This window comes from Opisthorchis viverrini, assembly GCF_000715545.1.
Source record: "Opisthorchis viverrini unplaced genomic scaffold opera_v5_109, whole genome shotgun sequence".
Classification (NCBI taxonomy): domain Eukaryota; kingdom Metazoa; phylum Platyhelminthes; class Trematoda; order Opisthorchiida; family Opisthorchiidae; genus Opisthorchis; species Opisthorchis viverrini.
The window spans coordinates 98,374-122,817 of NW_008751764.1; the positions used below are offsets into that span (position 1 = coordinate 98,374).

A 24,444-nucleotide genomic window follows, 5' to 3' on the forward strand; every position below is an offset into this window, starting at 1 on the left:
CTTGGTTTTCAGCATAGATTGGCCTAGCTGACAGGACGAAGTCTTCATCAAAACTGCTTTGCGTCCATATGGTTATGGATTCCCCTATCTGCTCCTCGATGGTCGAAAATTAAATTTTACCCAGATTGGGAGAAATTCAAGCGAATTTTGCATCCGCGAGTTTGTTTACCTTTCACCGGAGCAGAATGTTTACCCAGTCGATAGCGTTCGTCCCACCGGGTATCACCGGTAACCGCTGAGTTGTTACTCATCCTGAAATGTGTACCATTTACTTTTTGGTGTTGGTCGCTTATTCTATCGAAACCAGTGTTTGCCAGGATCGGTTTGATCAGTAGTTCTCCTATAATTTCTCTGGCTTCTGCTTTTCGCTCGAAGTATGTCGCAGGTCTTACACCGAAGGGCTGTCTGTTGATTGGGTTTCGTTCGTGTAGGAGCGTACTGTCGGGAGCTGTTTGTAGTCCGTTCTGACGGCACGTGCTGGGTGTGTGGCTCCTTTGGCGGCCTGTTCTCTCAGAGGCGGTCGCAAGTATAGGTTTACATGGGCGAACCATAGGGTATGCCAAGCCCCTCCACAGTGGTAGCCTCTGTTCCGTTGAATTCACAGGTGTGTGACGTGTTAATGAATTTCTTGGATTGTTGCGTGATAGGGACGCCAGAGCTTGTTGATCAGTTACTTTTGTCGGGTTGCCTTGATCCAGCAAGTTCGGAATATCAATCGATGGCTGTCCGTTTGTCCCATCGCGATGGCTTGAGTTGCTCCGCTGCCAGAAGAATTGAAAAATTTGATTGCTTTGAAAATATCGGGCTAGAACGAAAGAGCGCCTAAATTTATTTAATGTCTCTCTAAGAGAGTCTAACAAGGAGGTTATTTTCAATGCATTCCTTATCAGATGTACGCATAAGTTGGCAGACAGTATTGGAGGAAACCACAGAAGTTCTGGATACTGTTCGTATTCCAAGATAGGTCTCTCGAAATCCGCCCTGTGACTAGCTACAGACGCCGCCAGATATGATATTCTTTCTGTCAGTTTCTATCGAGACTGCTTGAGTGAATACCCGGAAGTGTAAACGCTCCAGTATTTTCGGCATACGAACTCCATTTCTTGCGACATTATTTTATTCTCTATGTAATTCCTTAGGTAACAAAGGCTAGTTGCCCGACAATGACGATGGTCTTTGACATCTCTCTTATGATGAGAACTGTGCACGCAGCACGGAATCTCATAAACTTCCCGGTTTCTAGTGTGGAAGCAGCGTGTCCGAAAAACGCAGCCTCAGGCAGATGACAATGAAACATTCGTAGAGTAGCATACGCCAAGAAACAAATTCCACATTCCAAGACAAGGCAGCACAGACGGGCTCTTCAGTAATTACCTGGGAAGAGTACGGTGTAATTGGTTACGAACAACTGCTATCCAGCACCGTATAATCCGAGCTGCTTTTTAATCGCCTACGGTTTCCGTTACCTAGTGGGAATGGTCATTCCCTGTAAAAAAAAAGTGTTGTGCTGTACGCCTTTGTGCCAGTTTAATTTTTTTCATAGTGGATATCTGTGTTGTTGTAACGGGACAAGTTAGCCTATTCCAGCTTGTTCAAACCATGGGATCGTGCGCCTGAGTCCCAACTGGGATGTCCCTGATGCTTGTCAACATAGAGGTAGATCCGATTATTGGTTCATTTTAACCCAGTACATACAGAGTCTCTTCTGCGATAAACCAATTTTGTCAAAGATTTTAGCGGGAAAAACATTATAAACGGCGACCGCCCGTCTGAACCGGTCGGCATGGTCAAATTTCTGACAGTGTTCTTATCGCTGGCATCATCAGCTAGATTAAAATTTACACGTCACTAACTACACATTTTTTCCATCAAGCTGACGAAAGAACGTCATTTTTATACTAGGATGAGCATCGTGTTGCAGTATTGTCTACGGCGTACATCCTTGTGGGGTGATCGTTCCCAATCGGTTCTGTCAGTGGTCATTGTGAAATGATTTTACCGTACATAGTTCACTTACTGAGAAAAAAATCTGACGGTTGACTGTACCAGTCGTTTCCAAGGGATGGTAGACCCGTGATAGCTGGGCAGCCAATGAAGTTGGACGGTCGTTCTTCGAGTTCGGTACACCTGAAATTTTGAATTGATAAGAACACTTGTTCTCCGCGTGTTTTCACTAGACAGTTACCAGTTCAAGTGAACGCACTAACGCTTGGATGACAGATGATTAGCAAACAATGCCTAGGAGTCAGCATCTCACATTTCTGTCCTAGCCCTAAGAGTAAGGACTCAATAAATGTTGTGGAAAAGCTTTGGCCTAAAATGTAAAATCAAGAAAGCTTCGTGGTGAGTCAGCAATGACTGAAGGGACCTTAACCTGGTGCCCTAAGTTTCACTCCAGTTCTCCACATACATGTACTGAGCTGGGTGCAGTATACTGGCCCAATGCTCTGTATACTCACGGGCACATTCAACACAGTATAACAGCCGGCAGAGAAACCAATGTGGGGATTAAATGAATGCGTACTAGGAATGACCAGTAATTCCTCGAACTGCAGCATAGGCCGACTGGCAACACTTAAACTAGTTTAGCTACACATCATATGACTTCAGGCAAAGATTGGTAGTTTCCTGATAGATGGCCGGAAGCTTAAGGTGTGTTGCGTCTGAAGTAATATGGGACTTGGTGGGAGAGACTGCTATCTTTTCTCCTTCAATAGTTTCCCTAGAATCGTCTTAAAACCAAAGTATGCAGATGAGGATGAGGCGATTGTATCAGATGTGCATGGGACTAATTCGGGCGTTTAGTTAAATCCTCAACTTCCATACAATACATTTAGGATGCTTTGTACACCTACTTTACATCATCATTCTTCCCGACGTCTCCGAAAACTCCTTAAATATGCGCGGGCGCTAGGAGCGGGTGATGTTGCCCTTCGTCATCTCTTCATATAGCAATCCCTTATAAAAATTACATTTCGTGAGCAACATAAATTCCTGAAGTAAAGGCGTGAGTCCCAGCAGGACTATTTCGCCAGGAGACTTCTGACTGTGAATCGGAGGCCCTGGATACTACGATGGAAATATGTGCACATTCTCGTATTGTTCCTTTTGCTTCAAAACTTCATAAGCCACCACTCGATGGTGTTAACAAAGCTTCATGGTTGGGTTATGGATGATAGAGTGAGGTACGCACATAATGACTTCCTTGTGCAGCAAGAAAACTTAGCACACTCATGATCTGCAAACGCAAGTCTACTATCTGTCACCAGAATCCCATGGACTGTAAATGACACAAACATTTCGGCTGAGGATGGGTATTTATCCAGCAGTCGAGTCTCAGTTTACCACAAACAACTCTGGACATCTTGAGAAAAAATCGATAGTATTCAGGAAATTGTACCCACTGGACCAGCAAAATCTAGTGCCTTTGAAGGTACAACAAGGAATACAATGGAGATTTCACCGGATATTTTGTTACCAGTACCTACAGCTATGTATGAGCCCTTCGACGCTCATATAAAAGCAGCGTCACTGGGCTTACATCAGGATACGCTTTGTGAAGTCATCTCACTGACGTCAAGGTTTGTGTGGTATGACAACACGGCTGCCCATCACTAGAAAATCACGAGCGAAAAAACAGTCGTTGATATATGCCCTTTACATAAAATGACCATCCACTTTTCATTTGACCTCATGCGTAGTTTCTGTAACAGTGACCCTAGCAGGAACATAAAGATGTTGAAAACAGTTGAAATTCACGATCGCTAACATCGTAAACCAGAAGCAAAGTAACCCAGCGCTCAACGGGAGTGACAACATGAAACTGGATAGACGTAATACACTATCCATAGGGTTGCTGAAAATTATTCGACAGCCGAAGCCGGTTTCGCCCTTCTTGTGGCTCATCAAGTAGACGCAATCCCAGAGACGAAATTAGAGAAATGCCTCATTTGCAAACTAATTTGGCTTTGTGAGAGACTTACCTGGAACCCAGCAAGCTTATGAGTAGTGTATTACGTCTATACGTGTATCGCGATATCTCCAATATCATACCAGCTGAAAGATGAGAAGGCCTGATGCACCACATTCAGTTGATTAGAAACACCATAAACGAAAGATTCAGCTGGGTTTCAGGTGAGTCTCTCGCAAGACCAAATTTGTTTGCAAATGAGTATATTTTGCTAATGAGACTGAATACTTTTGGGAGCCAACAACGGGTCGTTTTCCGTATACGGCACAAACTGTCAAACACAAAAAATTGACAACTAAACCAACAGCTCTGGGCCTCCTTTCTGATTAGGCTGTTAACGAGAGTGTGCGATATCCTGCAAGAGGCTCGTTTTCATGTAGTGAGGCCAGAGCAATTTCATTATCCAAAACATCGGCCTCAAGATAATCATGGGTTTTAACAGTAAATCAAACCTGAGTACATGTTTACCCAATGAGCGTGTGACCAGTTCCATTCAGCCCAAGGATACTCATGTGGACTAGAGCGGCTTCAGTTTCCATGAATGTTGGAGCTGGATGTTTATATATATATATATATGTATATATATAGTTGTATTAAAAGCTGTACAGTGAAGAGAAGAGAAAAAGAGTGGGTGAGCAGATACTTGTAACTAATTAAGTAAGTAAGTATATTTGATAGAGTGACACCTGACGTATATATAGCTGTAATGTGAATATCAACCTCTTTCAGACAGTAAGAGGGAACTAACAATTGCCTCGAAAAGAACCGTCGAAGTTCACACTTAATAAAGTTTGGACTCTCTTGAAGTTTCTTTTAGAATCTATTATTCGTAGGGAATGTCCTTAGATATTAATAACTCTTGAAAAAGGATAGACCTTGAAAAGAGTACTGGCTCACCTTCGTCCGCTTTTACCAAATACGGTTCGGTAGGAAAGGTTGCCTGCACGCCACGGCTGTTCATTAGCAAGCGTCTTACCATATCGATAACGCCAGTTGTTTGCATTAGCCGTTCTCTGATTTGCAAATTCCTCATCCTTTCCTCTTCTTCCTCTGGGACAATAGCCTGGGGCATCAAATTTGGGTTCATGCGTCCGGATTGATGGACTGCTGACATTGCGACTGACGCAGTTGCTTCCGATGTTCCACGGTCACCAACTGAGTGGCGGGGTACGGAGATTGGGCGCTTCGAAGATATATTGCGCCCACTTCCGATTCGATTTATGCATCGCTGCACTTTCGTTGTAATCTTCTTAGGTGCGGGACTCTCTGGTTGGGGAATTTTGTTTCTATTCTGAATGGCATCTAGTTTTTCTTGCTTCTGACGTATCTCTTCTCGGAGTTGCCTGTTATCCAAAGAAGTCGGATTTGACATCATTCACTCATTCGGGTTTGCAAGTTTGTAGCCGGGTTTATATTTTGGACAGACCGTTATGAACGGTAAGATCGAGTTTCGTCTCTTTTCTCTAGTAGGGTCACACACAGGGGATAAAAGAAACTGATTCCCACATGCCTCCCGGTTGAAAAATTTCACACTTAATGAATTATCTGTCTTGAACTGGAGTAGACGCTCGCAAGACAGCCCCCATAGAGAAGCTACTCTCCACGCAAGTGTCCACCAAATTTCTACAGAATTTCTGGCCTCTAAATGGAATCTTATCACTGTTCTGGAGAACAGACATTTCTTCTCCATGGAATGATTTTTGCCTTTTTAAGAAAGACAGCAAGAATTACTTGTTTCAAGCGACAGATGGTAATCATAATGGACACTAAATAAGTTTAGGAGTCACTGCACTGGTGGTCTCGAAAATTACCAAACTCTTTAAAGTAGGCGGATAGTCACACATCCAGAATCTTACTGTCTATGGTTAACTTCAATCAAGAGCTTACACTTGTAATCCAAGGCGCAACATTCAGCGGGAGTTCCTCAAATCGGAAATTCGTAATCATGTAGTTATGTTGAACCTCTTTCTCATTACTTAGAAAGCGATACCTGCACGCCATCACCATCAGAAGTGGTAATATTCATGCTGATACTTATGCAACACACCGTACAAACGCAAAGTTTAATTACTTATATTAAAGCCCTTAAGTGAGGGCAAGAGAAGGGTGCAGATGAGGGGTTAACCTGTTACCAACTTATCGCAAGCATTCTAGGGTACCTGCACTTCTAAGCAGTAAGTCAGACAATCTGGAAGGAAAATGATAGCACCAAAACCACTGACATCGATTAGTCACTATTTCTTGCTATGTCCCTCGCCAAACGCAATGAGGTGGGTCAAATAGATCCCATTCTGCTGCTCGAGTGAATGCGACGGACCGTTCTTCTACGTACATGCTCCAGCTATACAATGGAGACGTGGTGATCAAATAGCTGGATATATTTGAGGTCTTTGGACGTGCCCATGGCGGAAAACTATAGAAAACTGCCCCTTAAATGAAACAACAAGAGAGTTAGGGGATAATACTGAAGAAAGATAGGAAGCGTTAGCAATAGCCTGCTCCCGTGTATCTAACCTGCTGTGTGCAGCAAGTAAGGCGACCCGGCTAATGGCATAATTCAACGGACGATCTGGCATGTTGTTATTGGTATTCATACAGTTCATACCAGTACGTGTGTCAAACTACAGCTACGAATTCCAACAATAAACAGGTTGATATGGCCCTCAACCAATTCTTTTGACCAAAAGCCTGACCACAGGTCATCTCCGGTTCGAATAAGGCTATCAGCCGTGCATGAAGTTCAAGGAATGTGTCGTCAAAAATGTTCAAACCCACAATATAGAGGGCCTGGAGACCGTGTTAGTCTGGTTTGCATCTATTGGCCAACTTATGAGCGAGTACTAATGCCGTATAAACATCCTTCGTTCTGGCTCAACCAGTCAGGAGGATGCGCAGACCGTCACAATACGGTAAGGTTCCACCTCCACATTAGTGAGATTTTAGATCAAGAAAAGAGTTTGTAACCGGAGAGTGGCCGAAATGCCATTTCTTTCGAGGTGTTTGCTCTTCAGGTGGACCACGTATTCGGTCAGTTTTTACAAAGCTTTAATCGTGCGGGCTTCTTGGACGAAAGTTCTCCAGTTTGGTCCTCTACTGGGCTAGATCAAGCGCATATAATCGTGGCTTACGCAGTTCCAAGAAAAATGTTGCTAAAAAGGCATTCTGTTAACTTCCTCAAATGCTAGCGTAGCTGGTGAAAGCTAACCTAAAACGAAGAAAGAGTGCTGTTTTTCATGCCCAACTCAGAGTGGCGTAAACAGAGAGGTGGCCAACACTTGACTTGGCAGAGGAGTGTGAAGGAGATCACGAAACACTTGGGGGTTGCCGGTGCTACTCGCCCTCCAGGATGGGGAGCGCGTGATACTCACTATGCCTGGTTGGAGTCACTACAAGATATGGCTGCCATCCGATGTCAGTGGCGTTCTTGTTGTCAGTTTCTATCCAGATTGCCTGAGTGAATGTCTGGAGGTGTAGGCACCTCAGAATGATTGTGGTAAGCTAGCACTAAGTCCCTTCCCCGTCCACCCTTACTCTTTTCTTTACAATAAGGCTTTCAAATAAATCATGGTTGTACGGCAGTGAAGCATCGGTGTTGAACACTGATGTCATGCTGTCGATGACGATGATGATGATGAATATAAAAACAATGCAATATAATGTGAGGTTGGCATGTACTCAGCACTTAGTTCAGTTTGTTTAATGGTAAGTTTTGGACACGAATGTAGACGGTCTTTATAGAAAATGATCAGAACTTTCTGTGTGCCTATACGGATGAAGACTATTTTCCTTGGCTTCATACGTTCTGTGGACTGCACATCATGTCAGGCAATAATTTTGTTCATTTTATAAGGGAGTTTCATTGCGACAGTTTGGTACCTGCCTCAATCTGCCCAAAGCTCACATAAAAACCCAGAAAAGGTCCCTATTTAAAAACGAAGACCAGATCCGTAAATTCTTTCTACACTTAGCAATGAAAATACTTTCCAGTTCGCAGCGCATACCGAAGGATGGATCAGAATAGCTGCGAGTCGCACATACGACTTGACACTCGGGCTCAACTTACAGTTGCGCTTCAGTCAGCCTGTTTTTCCTCGGCGTCGCAGTTCTAATACTTACCGTGCACACTCACTTCGAACTTTGTACGTCATTGTTTCTTGATAAAAAGGTGCGTGTGGAGTGAGAAACGGCTCGTATCTTTCCATATTCGCACAGGGGAAGATTGGGCGAAAGTTCCCAACGTGGGCGCTCTCGTAGCGTTCTGCGTTTGTAACGGATTCTGCCACTTTCTTCTCGTTCGCATCTCTAGCCCAAACAAAACAAATAAATGGTGTCAGTCAATATTTGCCAAAAAGGTTTGTCTAAACAGAAGTCTGCTCAAGATTATGATAAGAAGACTTTTCAACAAAAAGTTATCGGCATGAATCCCTACTACTGTTTTAACATAAAGGGTTGAACAGAACGAACGAACCAAGTTAATTTTTTTTACTTTGCAAATTAAATGACCTGTTATGATGATGAAAACTTTCAGGCATTTCATCACCCAGTTCGTGTTAGTCCATTAGTGTATCCCCCAAATCCAACCATACTTCTGGCTTACCTGAGCAACATTTTGCGTGCATGCACCATGAAGAATACCGTTGATTACTCAATATTCGCCACATTGACATTTAAAAGCCCTTTGCTGCACATTTGCAGCAGTTTCGCGCGATGAATTCGAAGCCTCCTTAAATCTCCTGTGACGAAGCATGTTACGTTTCTCACTGAGAATTGAACAGCGCATAATTTTTGAAGGTAGATTTTACGGATAGCAGCTTTGTTTTACTTTACTCATTCAAAAGTCACTAAAGCGTATCAGAATAAGTACGGTATGATGCCATCCACTCACGCAAACTTGCAGTTAATCATCACATGTTTTTTCAATGAAATCCGCCTTGCTCCCGTACAAATTTAGTCCTTTCATGGTGCAGTCAAAATGCAGCTAACCAGTAAAATAATTTACGAAATACGAGGAAATACGAAGATTAATGAAGGCCTGGCTGGACCAAGAAGCGAGAGCAACAGACCACCACAAGAAGAACATTTGTGTGAAACCTAGTCGAAATAATTTACGAAATACGAAGGATGAAGGTTAACGAAGGCCTGGCTGGACTAAGAAGCGAGTGCAACAGATCATCACAAGAAGAACATTTGTGTGAAACCTAGTTTATAGGGAATAGAATAACCGCCAACAGAGCACAAACCCGGGTGTGGTCGCCGCAGCGAGTGATGCGAGCTTTACTTTCTTAACTGTTGACACAGTTGTCCCATAGTAAGAAGGGAGGGACCGAAGTCAGCTCAGAAACACTCAGTACCTAAACCACAACGCAATTATTCCGATATTTCAAGAAATTCGCTCAGTTTCTGTCGAAAGAATCAGATTTGTTTACCATAAGCGTGCGTACCAACATAAGATTCAGTCATGTGGCTTCCAAGTATCGACATAAACGTTTCGCAACTGACTATCAAAATGTGTTGCAGCCATGTCAGTATCTAACCGAAAAAACAACAATTAAATTCTAGGAGCCTAAGAAAAGGGTACATGCAATATTCTTAGAAGCGTCTGTGCCTAGGGCTACGTTGATATTCGTGAATCACCCATTCCGAGCACTGCAACTATAAAATAAATTATACAATATTCCTTCAGTGGTGGTGTGTTGATGATGAAGATGCCATCCAACTTATGGGAACCTAGAATCCACTGGCAGCTAGAGCATTAGTAAAAATTCATGAGCGAACAATAGAAAAGGCTAGTAATATCTATGACGCTTCATCTAATAACGAAAAGACATTGCTCAGTAATAGCCCTTCGGCTATATAATATACGCAAGAAAACCTCAGCATGTACTTCTTTATTTGCCTCTATTTCAACTGTGTTCTGACATCTACGGCTTATCATTAAACAAAAATGCGGGATTTGTCTCTGACTAACAACAACTATTTTGCGCCGATCAACCGGATCAAAGATGTTCAACCTTTGAGGTGACAGGTGATTGTTACATACAACCCACAAAATATCATAACGAAGCTTGTTTATTGCTTCTAACAACTTGTCTCAGAGTACTGAAGATGATGCCACCGGCAATGCGGACATGTGGAAGCTTCGTGACGCTTTCTGGTTCGCAACAATGGGATTCCCCCATCTCAGCCATCTTCATAACTAGTGTCTCCGTCTGTGATGATGTTTTGACCTAAAGCGCAGGAATCACTCCGATATTATGTTATAACATGGGAAATCATAAATTTCCTGATAAATATCATAACGTGACCAGTCTCATTAGCGTAATCATCATCATCATCATCATCATCATCATCGACAGCATGACATCAGTGTTCAACACCGATGCTTCGCTGCAGTCTGCAATATCTGCACTTTATTTCGAGTTTAAATAAGGGATGGCGACATGGGAGTTCTTCAAACCAAAGTTCTAATTAAGCTTTGATTTATTTCTGGTGTAAGATCGTCTGGTTGTGCAGGCAAGCTGGCACAACAGTAATTAACCAGTTCGCTTTCTTAACTCCAACCCACAGTATTGGGCTTCCCTCGAATGAGTTGCTTATATTAGACTACGTTTCATTGTATTGGTGGCCGTATAGTTTAACGCCCTTTGTCTTGTATGAGCAAACGTCTCGTAATTACTGAAATTAAAATCAGCACTAGGTCATTAGTTGTTGTCTTACCGGAGGTGCTTCACAAACAAATAAACATTGTACTTCTCCTGTTTGTGTTAGGCTATTCAACACACTCGGGGTGCGAAAACAATGGAGCCGAACAGCTTAACAAACATGCTTCACTTTACTGTATCGATATGAGTTAAAGACGAGGTGTACGAACCGAAGACTTCCAAGGAACTGGATTAGAGCGTCCTGGTATTGTCGCCCTTAAGTAATTAAGTCTCTGTTGACTGTGTACAAACCACAAAAACGTCCTGCGCTATGCCCTGAGGTAATAAGCAGGTGACATTCTGACAGAGTATCAGGATTTCACTTGTGTACTATTCACCCAGGATCAAGTAAACTTCATGATTTGATACAACCGAAGCAAATGAACAAACATAATTATATGTTTAGTAACAGTAGAGTTGCCTCCCAGTGCAGAGTATGCAACGGATTTATTGGCTGGAGAATCAATATGGCAACGTACATACTAATTTGAGCCTTTGTTGACAGTGTATTCGAGAACCGAGAGATTAACGAGGTGATTGGACTGTTTAACTAATCAGCCTCGGTCACATTCCGGCACAAAACCCTAGGCTAACGAAGGTTACTGACAATTATGACGGTGTGCAAGCTATGAGATATCGCAAACAGGCTCCGAACAAATCAATCAAAACAGGCTGACCTGAAGTGCTTCCAGGCAGTTATTGCTGTCGCACTTGAATTCACTTCAGACAGATGCATTATGTTAGAAAGGTTCAGTAAGTATAAGTATATAATTCTCACGCGTTGAAAGGACTAAATGAACCCAAAATGCCTTTTCAACCTGACGATGCAACTAGGCCACAAAATACGACACGGTTCATGCACTTGTACGTACAACTTCAGCAGACCTATGGATTGTTTGTTCCAGTACCCTACAAAGGGCTAATATCCTATGGAAGACAAGATCCGCAGCTTGTTTTTTCTCCTGGAATAGATTCCCCACCACACAACAAAACGATGCGCTAGCTGACGACCATGGGAGCAGTGATCGACACTAAGATTAAAAAAGTGCGGTATTATCCAAAACTTGGTTGAGCGGACGAAAGGTGCTGACACTTGAACACATAAATGCTTGCTGCACGTGCTCATTGTTATGCCATTGCGGTCAAACCAACTGATCGCTACTCACGTCCCCACATATCTTACGTCACCACCACAGACCCGTACTCAGCAGGACACCGGGCAACGCAGAACCCAACAACGTTTTAACAAGTATCCGTACGCGCTCAGTGGTTGAACCAAGGTTCATTGAAGAGTCGAATTTTTGTGCTAGCCACCCATATACAGTGATACTGTCAAGGCTAAGGTCTTCGCCGAGTAAAGTCGCTCGCTTTTCAAACGTTTTTTTCGACTATGCGTCGCGTGATAAAGACAAGCATTGGTCTCAAACCTCATTTGGCAATTCGCTTATATACTCTTTAGCGCACGTACCTAGCACAATAAAAATGCAAAATTTGCACAGAATGGCCTGGTAGGAAATGCTATTTTCCAGTGTCACCGCTGTACACATGTCGACACTGTGCATTCGATCTTTCCTTCCTTCTTTCCTAAATTTGTGTTGAGCATTTATGTCCGATTCTTAAACGTTATGCATCAAATCAGCGCAGCCTTACATCCAAAAAACTGAATCTATTCATTCAGTAAAGTCCATGGTTGAAAAAAACTGATCAGTGTACCGCAGTGATTCAGATCACTACCTATTTTGAGGGTGTATAACGGATATGTAGGTGAAAGCTTTGAAATGGCGAAAGTCGTAAAGAAACTGCATACTTTATTTCCTTCTTTTGCATTTTCTGCAACAACCTGCTTCGTATTCTCTTTCGTTCGTCCTCCACACACTTCTTTTTAGTTACCATGCCGAAATGAACTAGCTGCAACGTATCCCACAACATGGCCTCTTTGATTTCCTTGTCCAGTTTGCTGTCAGTACTGAAGCTTGGTGAATGGTTAACCTGAATGACAAAGCATAAAGGTTTAAGAAGTACCTCAAATGACTGATAGGGGATATGATAATCTACTGAGGTAAAAAGGCATTTTTCTTTATTGGAGCTTGCCTAATGTATGCAGATGGATAGAGTAGATGATCCGTTGGGTAACACATGCACCGTCGACCACGTGCTTGCTGGTGTTGGCTCCGAATAGATGGTTACGGCGAAGGCCCCTTGAGAGGGTCTTCCTGAACTACTTCTGAAATACTATTCGGTTTGATTTATGCACGCGATTCGCTATTTATCTAACCTCTCTCCAGGATGGATGGTAAATGAGGAAAGAATTACCTGAGTGAGCACGAGCAGTCAAATGGCCCAAATTAATAGCAGTTTACGACAGGTAATATCTGAGGGCAGGTGCGCGCTGTCTGTGAAAATCTACTTCGAAGACGGTATTCACACGGCATTCGCTGTGCTTAGCTAGATATCCACCAGGCTAGGTAGTGAATGTGTTCTCATATCCAGTGTGAATATGTATGCAATAACATCAAAATATTCGTGTTCGACTGACACTGGACCATCGTAATTTCCTTGCTATGTTCCATACCTGAGCCTGGCACAAGCAAAGGGGTATGGGAGACACACAAGGCAGGCGTGTTCAGCATTGCTGTATATTACCGTTTTCAGTTAGTTGTCTGTTTGTTGCTTTCAACTGCTACTTTTAAGGCGTTTTGTAACATCGTTGTTGAAATCCATTCGAACAGGGTTTTGATTTCGGGAAGTTCACTAGAATTCGAATTGAATAGAAAATGGCTTGCGGAGCTCTTAATGGAACATGCAAGAATAAATAATGTTTAAACCCGATGCAAAATAACGGCAAAAAACAGATGTCAGATTATTTTCTAAAGATAACTCCCTTCCAAAGCCAGTCATCTAGTAAGAGAGAACCTAACCCAAAAACTTGCAGTAACCTGAACCCGGTTAAATGTAACATGATCGAAATATCACTGACGTTTCACAGTCAGTTTTGAGACACTGCCTTGGTTGAATGTGCCTGTGGACCACAAAACCTCTCAGTTCCGGCTACATTCCTACTTGGCTTGCTGGTCAGGCACAGGGTTGAGTTCTAGTACCCACCATTTCAACCATTTTTGCTGGTGCAGCCAGAGAAATGAAAGGTTCTAAGCACAACGGTCTGTGAAGCCAAAATCAATTATCAGCGTCCCACTGCACAACCGTACAACCAGTCCATGTTTACAGCTTTGCAATGAGTGCCATGAGTCTCAGACCGAATGCCCTATAAGCGTCAGACGGTTAGGCGATCCCCACAGGCTGAACTCGCTACCTGAGGTCACCGTCACTACAGCGTTTCGTGGAAACAAAATCTGTCTAAAAACGGCATCCTTTGCAAAGAAGGTAACGACGCGTCCGCCTCCCTGCATAAGTTCGAGGCTGCTGACCATCCGTACGACTCTCATGAAACATAGAAGGACGGCAACTTTGTTCACTTGTTTCATACCCACCTGAGGCTACAAAATCCAGCGGGAGAAAATTGATCCTGAAGACTACTCTCAATACGCTGTTTTCCGATCATGACAACGGTACCCTAAAAACGGCTTTGTAAAGAAGGTAACGACGCGTCCGCCTCCCTGCATAAGTTCGAGGCTGTTGACCATCCGTACGACTCTCATGAAACATAGAAGGACGGCAACTTTGTTCACTTGTTTCATACCCACCTGAGGCTACAAAATCCAGCGGGAGAAAATTGATCCTGAAGACTACTCTCAATACGCTGTTTTCCGATCATGACAACGGTACCCTCACAAGCGCAAAATGAACTGTCCTCGAACCCAAACTTGTACTCATTGGTAAGCTATGGTCTAAGCACTGTTATTCTGATGACGCGCTCAATTAGTACAGCTCACCAGACCTGCTACCAATAGTCAAACCCGACCCAAAAATGGACACAACAGAAATCAGACCTCTAGTTTATGCCAATAAAGAACCTCATAGTTTGAGTACATAACCCTATAGCCAAAAATTGAGGAATATCAACATGATTCATGCATACTGTTCGCCAAAACGGCACTTACCTCAAGCACGAATGGCTTCAGTTTGTGGTCAAACATGATGTCGAATCCCAGAATTTCAAAGCAGGCTGACATTTGAGAGTGGTTTGGAAAACAGGTGCGGTAGTTATGTCGTAGTACGGCATATCCTGACAGCACTGTCTTAATCACGACATCGTCAACATCATTCCAAATCTGTGGGAACAAAAACCGTCCGGCTGACGATCATCATTAACAAATCTCCATTAGACTAGTCTCTAAGATAATACTGCCTTCATCTACCTGTGATGCGCTCCCTACCAATTGACAGATACACGTTCACTAGTTTGCGGGCTTGCAAAGACCCTCTTATGACAAATAACAAAGTGAGAATGATACTGGAAAGGTACATCAATGTACAAAACCTAGGCTAATGAATCTGAACCATTGAAAGTTGTGAGCTTTTAAGACCAGCTGCGTATTGATTGGCTGGTTTCATAAACCTCCATTAGGTTTTGTCTACCGGATGATCCGGAACCATAGACAGTTTGTAATCCCAATGAATTTAAATTACGCTTCGTTTTTTCGCTCCATATTTTAGTTTGGCTTCAACCGCCTGCCAATAACAAGTGGAATGACTGCCTTATGGAAATCCTTCTTTCTAGGCCTTGTTCAATGGCTTCGATCGTTTGGGTCTTTTGGGAGTTAACGAATTATTAACCAATATGAATGGTCACCAATAGTTCGAAGCTAAATTCCACCAAGTCTGGCTATCTTGCCTGCAGCGAGATGTATAAAGTGGATTTTTCAAACCACCTAAAGTACGTAGAAGGTGAACAAAACCCCATAGTGTAAATGACATGCTTACCGTACTTGTAAACTAATTTTAGCATGACGAATTACCAGTCTGAAATTTCAAGATCTCATTACTACGTACATATGGTACTAATCAGCATGTTTTTGAAGCCCTCATTTTTAAGGACGTCGTCTTCACTCCATCACAAGCTAACTAAATTCAGAATATCTATTTCCCAACCCGTAGCTATATGGCTCACTGTATATTTTCTGATAGGAAACAGAGAAATAGAGTAATGATCTACAACTTATCTTACAGACTGAAAGTATCAATGAGGCACCCCTAAGTCGATAATGAATGTGGACTAATTATCGGCCAAAAATTGGGCTTTAGAATTATTAAGGTACACCTGTATACATCTCTTTATGTCAACAAAGAAATGGAGCTCGATATTTTTTGCCGGCCAATGCTTTATGCTGAAACTCAAGTGCCCAACTACGTGTGCACGTTGGGGATGGGCCGCCCGATGATTGAAGGGGCGTCACGCGGACAGCCACTCAGCAAATCCATCGTGAAGTGCATTCCGTGAGTAGGGGACGAGGGGTGCTAAATCCTGTCTGAGTACGAGCTAATAGCACTGGCGATTAGCTACTCGCGGCTGAGCTGTTAAGATTCCAAAGCACTAGCCGGAATGTCACAAATTCGAAAATCCTTGAAGATTTGTCACACGCACAATGATGATGAGTCCCAACAAGGATGGAACGGCCGTGCCATGCCTCTCGGTTTTCCAGCGTCGATCGGTGTAATTAACAGTGCGGGATCTCTATCAAATCATCCTAAACCGCATCGCACAACCAATGTGAGTCTGCCTCGATTACCCTCATGAGTGTTCTGTGAAAATACATGCTTCCGTAATGAAAATGTTGTGCACTGGCTAAGAAGGACCATCATCATAATTAACAGCATGACGCTTCGCTGCCACACAACTGCGATTTATTTGGAAGCCTTGTTGTGAAGAAAATAATAAAGATGGGCAGGGAAGAGACATAGTGCTGGCTTACTACAACCAGTCCAATGTGCCCACACCTCCAGAATCTCGTTTAGGAAATCTGGATAGAAACTGATAACACGAATGCCATTGACTCCGATGAGCAGGCATGCCTCACAGCGTCTCAGAAACCGGCACAGTGGGGATCTCGCGGTCCTTATCCTAGAAGGCGAGTAACACCAACAGAACCCAAACCTTTCGTAATCTCGTTCATACCCCTCTGGCAGGTCAAGGGTTGGTCACCTCTCTGCTTCCGTCACTCTGAATTGGGCACGAAAAAAAGGTACTCGCTTTGGCAAACGATGGTTCGGCATGTGCACTACACGGTCTAATTAACGCAGCTTTTGGTGCGGGACACATTCTTTAATGGAAGCCTCCGTTGCACAACCGAAAACTCGCTTTCTAAATGCGTCGTTACGGATTCTGCGACACCAACCCACACGAGCTATGGTCCCGAGACAACGAATTTCAAACACCTGAAGACGTCTCGGTTCCGCCGCTCGAATAGGTTAAGGCTCACAGTCAGAACAAAACAACCCGCACTATAGCCTGAGATGCAGGATACACCATTTTGATACCATAAGCGTCCCAAATTAGTAAACGCAACCCGAATCTTGCAGATTCGTGCATTGTCCTCATCTGTCACACTACAGTCAGAACTGATTCAACTAATACAACGACCGCTTTACGTAGAAAACCTCAGTAAGTTGTATAGAGGAAGAAAGTGGTAAAGCATAAAATCCCAGTGCTTCAACCTGCCTCTCACACTGCTGTACAGATGGGAACCAGTAATCCACAAAACGTATACATCAGGATCGAAATAAACTACTGATTCCTGCATCTACATACTCCCGGCGTGACCAGCATAAATAGGGCTCACTGACATCAAGCACCATACTTTCAGTTCCATTTGATCTAGCTTACTTTTTCAAGGTTATAGCCGTTTTGGGTGAACCACCGGTTGAGTGTCGTGATACGTCGCTTTGTCCCACCTTCCTCATCATCGCGAATGTAGCCATCACTATGTTTCTGTACAGCGTAGTTTGTCAAATGCATGTACATATTGTGCATGTTACGTTGGTTTGGCTCAACGTATTGAATTGTGGTGAAACGCACGAGACCGTCCTTGAACATGTATATCCGCAAGGGATCACACGAAGTAAGCAAGACATAGAGCCGCATGTCGAACTTATATCCATCAATTAAAAAAGGCTGGAACCGAAAAATAAGATATGTTAATTGAAATGTATGCATTGATGTATCGGTAAGGGATGTGCTATTCCCTTTTTTCAAAAAAAAAATACATCACATTCATCAAAAACACGTACGCCGCTACTGGTGCAAATAAGCCTATAACTAAGACTTCACATACTCAACCAAATCCAGTGGCCACATCCTCGTGTAACTTCGGCTTCATACTCACCAACTAGATCAGCTGGCATCCCAACAGCTTCAAGCGGACATTCCGCCGTTGTGTGACTGTAGTTGATAAGATTTAACGTTGGTGTGCATAAAACCAGAGATTAACAATTCTGCCTTCCTTACCCTCCACTAGTTCAGACGCCATGTTATAAGGCTAGGTCCAGCCCGTCTTATAACGTTATATGAAGGACAGTGTGATTGTCTATCTTAATACCTGGAAATGTCACCAAATTCATTTTGTTGCTTAGCATCAATCTAGTTTTTGGGATCAGGTTGCATAAGATCATTGAAATGTCTATTTACCAGCAGTGTAAGAGCTGTTCCTATCACTTTCCTTTCGATGCAATTTCACTGCTTGCCTAGGAAACGTTATTCAACTTTGAGACCCTGAATTACAAATGAATGTAATATACAAACTCACTTGAAGGATGAAGATCTCAACAGTACTTTGTTCATTGAAGCGATTGCGGGATTCCTTTTATCGATCCAGATTCAAATCTTTTTACCAGGTTACTGATCGTTTACAATACTCAGAACATGGGGCTCAGGAAATATAACGTGGAGTCTCGGTCCTGCCAAGTCTCTCAAATGAAATACATCACTATTATGGTGTTCTTAATTAACTGATAGATTCCTTATTTCGGTCCCATAGTTACCATCGATCAACAATGTGTCTGTACAAAAAACTGTTTTTATCCTCGCTTTCATCGGCGAAGCTGTGTAGGGCTCCTCATTGAGTGGGCTAAGCCATCATTTGTGAGTGCTGGTCAGCCTTGATTGCGTAGTTCACTATTTTCCCATAAAGTTTGCTAAACCGCAGAAAGTGTTCATTTAAAGGGTAGATTTTTAGTATCACAGATGTCGATATGTTCAGTGAGCAACACCGATTTAAAATTGTGTTGATTAGCTGTTACGCAATCCCTCTGACCGGATAGAGGTCTGGGCGTAAACTATACATGTATCGACAATGCCTGCTTGCCAACTGAACACCAAAGTTTCCATGGTGAACGGGAATATTCATCATACAAAAAGCAAACGTTTTAAGACATCTCTTAGAGTTAAAGATTGCTTGTTCATTAAGATTTTTACATTTAGGTCCATCCAGTATGTCATGGTGGGAAAGTGGTAGCACTTTCTGGTGTGAGCTGACCAAGAAGGAGACAATAAGTGTTTGAACGAGGCCAGTTGAATGCATAAATGAAGTATTTCAATGGTATAGCACCTAATAAACGCTACAACATTGGTTTTCCTGATTTAAGTGCATAGGTTCTGCCGTAACATACGGTTTATAGGCTTCACACCTTCAGTTCTATCAGGCAAATGACGCCACGTATAAGTTTTGTAATGCAGAGGGTGTCCATGAGTAGACAAAAAACTTGACTCACTGGAAGTAACTTAAGGGTAGATGAGTTTCGGTTAGCTTTGCGTGCGTGATGTTCCAAACAATAACTGGATAGATTGTCTGCTTTCAGAAAGCACTCCTGGTTGCCATCCTGTAACAACCCGGGTAACGCAGTTTGTTGGAAGTGAGCAACGAGATGGGGAATTTCTTAAGCTTCCGTAGTTTTAGTTTTCTCTTTCACACACCTGTACCATCTCTACTCAGACTCCCACCCTAAACAATGTTTGAAACTAACACACAGCATTTTCAAAGCCGTTTATCATTCAGCCATCGCAGTGGTATGGCTCACTTATCACATTGTGGTAGTGAGTTTGAACGGTGGACACTGGAGTGTTGTAGTAGACTTCTAACAATCTTCTGCCTGCGTTCCGCATTCTGCAGAACTATATGAATGCCTGAGAGCCGGATTCCACGTATGACGCCATGAGAATGACAGATCCCACGAATTTCGCATCTTTCAACAAATTCAGCTGATGCTAACTCATAACGAGTGCGTTGTGACTCACCGCATCGCTTTATGGAACTATCCTCTCATGCACTTACTGAAACATAACATTTAATTCAGAGGTGTTGAAAACGAAAAATGGTGTATTTGAATATATTTTAGTGTATGCTACGTGATTAGTGACGCATGTGCAGTTTAAATGATCGCGTCGTACGTCGACGATTAAGGTATAAAAAAGGGTTAAAAATCATCAACTGCGTGGTTAGATTATCTTTAACAGACCTAGGAATTCACTTTTCATTTTTTTATTCCATTGGGCAGTCGCTGTTTAGTAAATCCAAACTTCTTGGGCTGACTACAATATTCTGGAAAATTATAGAGTTATGTCGACCTTTATTAAGCTTCGGAAACTGTCTGGATTTGTAAGGCAGAAAAATCGTGGCTTTGATCGTTGTCTTGTTATCTGAGCTGGGCAATTTGATTGCAAACGTTTCATCACCAATCGCGGTGACATCATCAATGCGTTACTAAGGAGCGTAGTTGTGCGTAGCGGTGGGTTAGTGGTTGTGGGCACCTCGATTGGTGATGAAACGTTTGCAAACAAATTACCCAGCTCAGGGAACAAGCCAACGACCGTCTACGCTACCTGTGCTTCCGACATTTTCCTCTTTAGAAAATCGTAGCTTTGCAATTTCATTGTTGTTATTAGTCCCCAGCGTCCCCTTTAACCAGAAGTAGAGCATTTTGATATTTGATTACCCTCATTATTGCCGTATAACTGCGAATGCTACCATTTGCAACAATTAGGGAGCCCTCAGGAAGCACAGAAGGCTTGAATAAGAACGGAAACAAAGAGTAGTTCACTTGTCACACTGTTCGGCTACCACTAAACCCACAGGGAGCACATTGATCGTAATTGTAATGGGACTTTTATTGATACTAGTAATAGTAATATTAGTCACGGACAGCTTACTGAGTAGAAAGATATATGTAAAGCATGATGAGGTTGCAATAATAAGGTTATGCAATATTAAGATATGATTGAAAAAGAAGTCTAGGGCCCAAAGAGTTCCTAACGACAATGAAATAAAAACCGGATCTGAGCTGAAACATGGATTGGATGGAAAAGTTGAATTCAGAATCAACAAAACGTTATTTCCAGGGACTGAGGGAGGTACAGACACCCCAGTAAAAATGGGATTTGGCGTTTAATGCGCGAAAAGATATTAGTAACATTCGGCTTTATTCAACCCAAAGTGTACAACTTTTTAACACGAATTTCAAGACAGCCGTTCACCGAATTCTAATTGACTTTGACTTCCGCAGCACAAAAACCTTGAGGGGCCATACTAATGCTGGACGGATAAAAATGCTGTTGAAACCACTTTATTTATTCCATGAATAACTGCGTTTAGGTCCTATTCGATGTGTGCTGCTTACGGGTTCAACCAGTGATGTCCCGAGGCTATTCACGATCATGCTCAGTACCCGATGACAACAAATGTGATAAACAAGGACAATATAATGGTTCATTTAAAATATCCTCGTCCAAAAGCTTAAGGAAAAGGTTCAGAGAAGCATAAGTTCGCGGTGACCAAACTCATAAAGGGGTATTTTTAAGGTTTAGGCTTCCGTTTTTATTACACAGACGTTATGCTGCTAAAGCAATTGATTCTGACATGGGTAGGCTTAACGATTAATTCATCCGATTGTTGTGCCAAGATCAGGGAGCACAACTGATGATACAATATGGAAACTTCTTGCTTTCAGTCAGTAAATCAACGGAACATTTATAGATCTCCCGAAGCCTGAACTCTTAGACTGTCGTGCATAGCGCTACCGAAAAAAATGTTTGAAACACGCGCACAAAATGTGACCCTTTTAGGGCGAACAGAAGGGTAAAATACGGAAAGACGGATGGCCTGAATAGAGCTCCACACAGTCTGCATAAAATTTTCGGGTCAAATTAACTAAACTAAAGATCCCGATCTTAAAAAGAAAGAAATTAAGCGGACCATCGGTAACTTGGGCTTACTTTGCTTATGTACACTTGGCAAATCATGTTCTCCATCGGTCGAATTTCTTTAATCGAACGAGTGAGGTAGATCCCACGTCCCTGACAACCTGAGTCTGGCTTCAAGATATATGTTCGTGATTTTCGCTTTCTTGTGTAAGCTTGCAATTCGTTCCATCTGAAATATGTCAAAATAGCCTCCACTGGCTGATTGATTATATCTCATGAAACATCAGGGTTGAATGACTTTTGAGTGAAAATGTAGGCAAGGTGAGGAACCACATTGCTCCACATTACAGTTCTAAAGGCCTGTGCATAGTACTGAATCCCAGGACGTTTATTCCGAATAGGTCGTTGAAATGCATACTTTCTTTTCATAAGATTTTTTGTCTCACGCATATCGAAGTGAAGAGGATAACAAACGCGTAAGCGTAACTGACCATGCACCGGGAGACCCCCTTCAATCACACACTTGGTGGGTAGCTCTTAAATGTTGCTAGCTGGTGACGAAACGGGACCGCCAAACCAGTGAACTCGCTGCACTAAAAAGCGCCACCTTTTTCGATGGGGACTAAGAAGTGGGATATTCAGATGCCTAAAAATGTTGAGCTGCCTGACCTAGGCGTGAAGTCAATAGACTTATTGCAATAGAGGTGCCGTGCTTAAAATGTGCTAACATCGGCATTCAGTCAGAGACGCTGAACAGCTGCATTCGCACCCTCCTATCAGCCAACAGCCCTTCCTTCAGCCCCAAACCCTGATTTCTGTATCTCAATACACAGCACTGGACTTATTGGAAAGTTCAGGTTTCCAACCGACAATTATCGCATCAGTGTAAATTCCAAGTACAAGATTACATGACTAAGGCGATCGTCTATTGAAACCGGATCACAATGTCCCCCACTCAGTGCAACAACAGTGGTCGTCTTTCTGTCCAAGATCGAATCGGTGCTTTTGTCTGGTGATGAACGTTGTAGGATGTGGAACAAAACAAAGCACGAGGCAGACGGTGGATGCGGATGCACTAATCAGATTAGGCAACCGCTACATTTTCATATCTCAGACACTGCGCAATCTTTCAAACCAAATGATTCAAGTCAGGGGGTACTGACATACTCATCGTGCATAAAATAAGTGAATTCTGTTGCCGTCCTTATCGTCTGAATTGTCATTGTATCAACAAGCTACCGGTGTTCATTCATTACAGTTACAAACCAAAATAGTGGCTTCCCTGGAAGCTGCGCGTAAACTAACGGTTTTCTCAAGACCAGTCTTGAGTTCTGAAATTCCGTAAGGCTGGAATGAATATCCCTTTTTGGATAATGATGACTGAGAATTTGGGCAAGCTATTATTAATCTTGATCTGGATCTAACTGTCTGCTGCGAACATCTAAGATAAGTCTTATAGTGTATGATTGACAGTCCTCGGGGAATATTTTCCATGTTTCCCAAGGACCAAAATGATCTGGCTTCGACTATCAGATGGTCCACATTCACTCGTGAAGAGTTAATGAGTAAGAGGACGTCTTCGGTTAAACTAAATGCATGAAAACTGCCAGTAATATGTCATTCAAGCTTAGTGGCGTATGCTCGTGTGAATGTTTTTGTTTAAATTAATATTCAAATAATATTCAGAGTTATAAATTTTGTGGTTAACATAAGGACAAGATGATAAGTATCTGGGCGGATAAGTTGGACTTTTTTTCACAGAACTGGGTGTCTACTTCGACAGTAGTTTGGTTTTTCTCTTGCTCAGGTTGGATGCAGAAAGTCTCTATTGTAAATCCCAAAAGGCTTCCACAACTCAACAAGCCTCGCGGCTGTGTTCGTAAAATGGCACCAAAAGCCATTGCACGGAAACGTTACTGAAACCCTCACTGCTCAGTCAAGATGCTAGACCTTTTGAACGAGGAATTGATAAAAGTAAGTGTGAAAATCTGGCTGGCTAACCTCTTCAAGGTGTAGAAACGTTTAGAAACACTATCATAGTTAAACGTCTGGTGCATTGACATAGAGACAAACGCCAATGCTTGTCATGTACGTATCTATGAGTTCCACGCATCGCTAGCTAAGCCACTACTTAATCATACCACATCTTCCCTTTGACCGCTGAGTATCTGCTGCTGGTAGCTGAAATGTTCACTGAGCTTGAATACTGCGTATATGTCGCCGCTAGTCGGGAAGATATCACTTGTGCGTGGTTACGTTTCGATGCGTTGTAGCTCAGCACTGCGTATGTGTGGGCCCTGAGTGATGCTGCATATGTGCTGTGATAACTGGCTGTAATTTTCGACTTTTGTCGGTCATTTGAGTGGCCAAACTATTTGTTGGCTGACAAGTGTTCCATTTGGTCAGAGCCTGGATGACCTTTAGTCTTTACCCGTCTGATTCGTAACCAGTGACCTTCGCTCGTTAGCTGCATGAATAATTCTGCAAAAGACAATACCAGTAATCCCGGGCAATATTTCGACCATCAAATTCACAACAAGAGCTGTCAACACTTATTTCTATATATCAATACCTATTACACCTCCTTTAGCATAGACTACTCTTTTCTATAGAGGAGAATGTCGGTAGCTCAGGTAGCGTAGATGGTCGTTGGCTTGTTCGCTGAGCTGGGCAATTTGGTTGCA

The 24,444-nt window shown here is 42.7% G+C and overlaps 1 protein-coding gene across 1 annotated transcript in view; it reads right to left on the bottom strand.

Annotated features, from left to right (window-relative positions):
• The window catches only part of T265_05614 (hypothetical protein), a gene marked incomplete at both ends in the record, with an annotated part of 36,033 nt that overhangs the window by 2,576 nt on the left and 9,013 nt on the right, over positions 1 to 24,444 (bottom strand). Inside the window, 6 exons of the mRNA XM_009170673.1 lie at positions 170 to 761; positions 2,018 to 2,127; positions 4,868 to 5,313; positions 8,087 to 8,272; positions 12,479 to 12,660; positions 17,453 to 17,740. Of these exons, the coding sequence (XP_009168937.1) occupies positions 170 to 761; positions 2,018 to 2,127; positions 4,868 to 5,313; positions 8,087 to 8,272; positions 12,479 to 12,660; positions 17,453 to 17,740 (1,804 nt within the window). The remainder of the gene's footprint in view (positions 1 to 169; positions 762 to 2,017; positions 2,128 to 4,867; positions 5,314 to 8,086; positions 8,273 to 12,478; positions 12,661 to 17,452; positions 17,741 to 24,444) is intronic.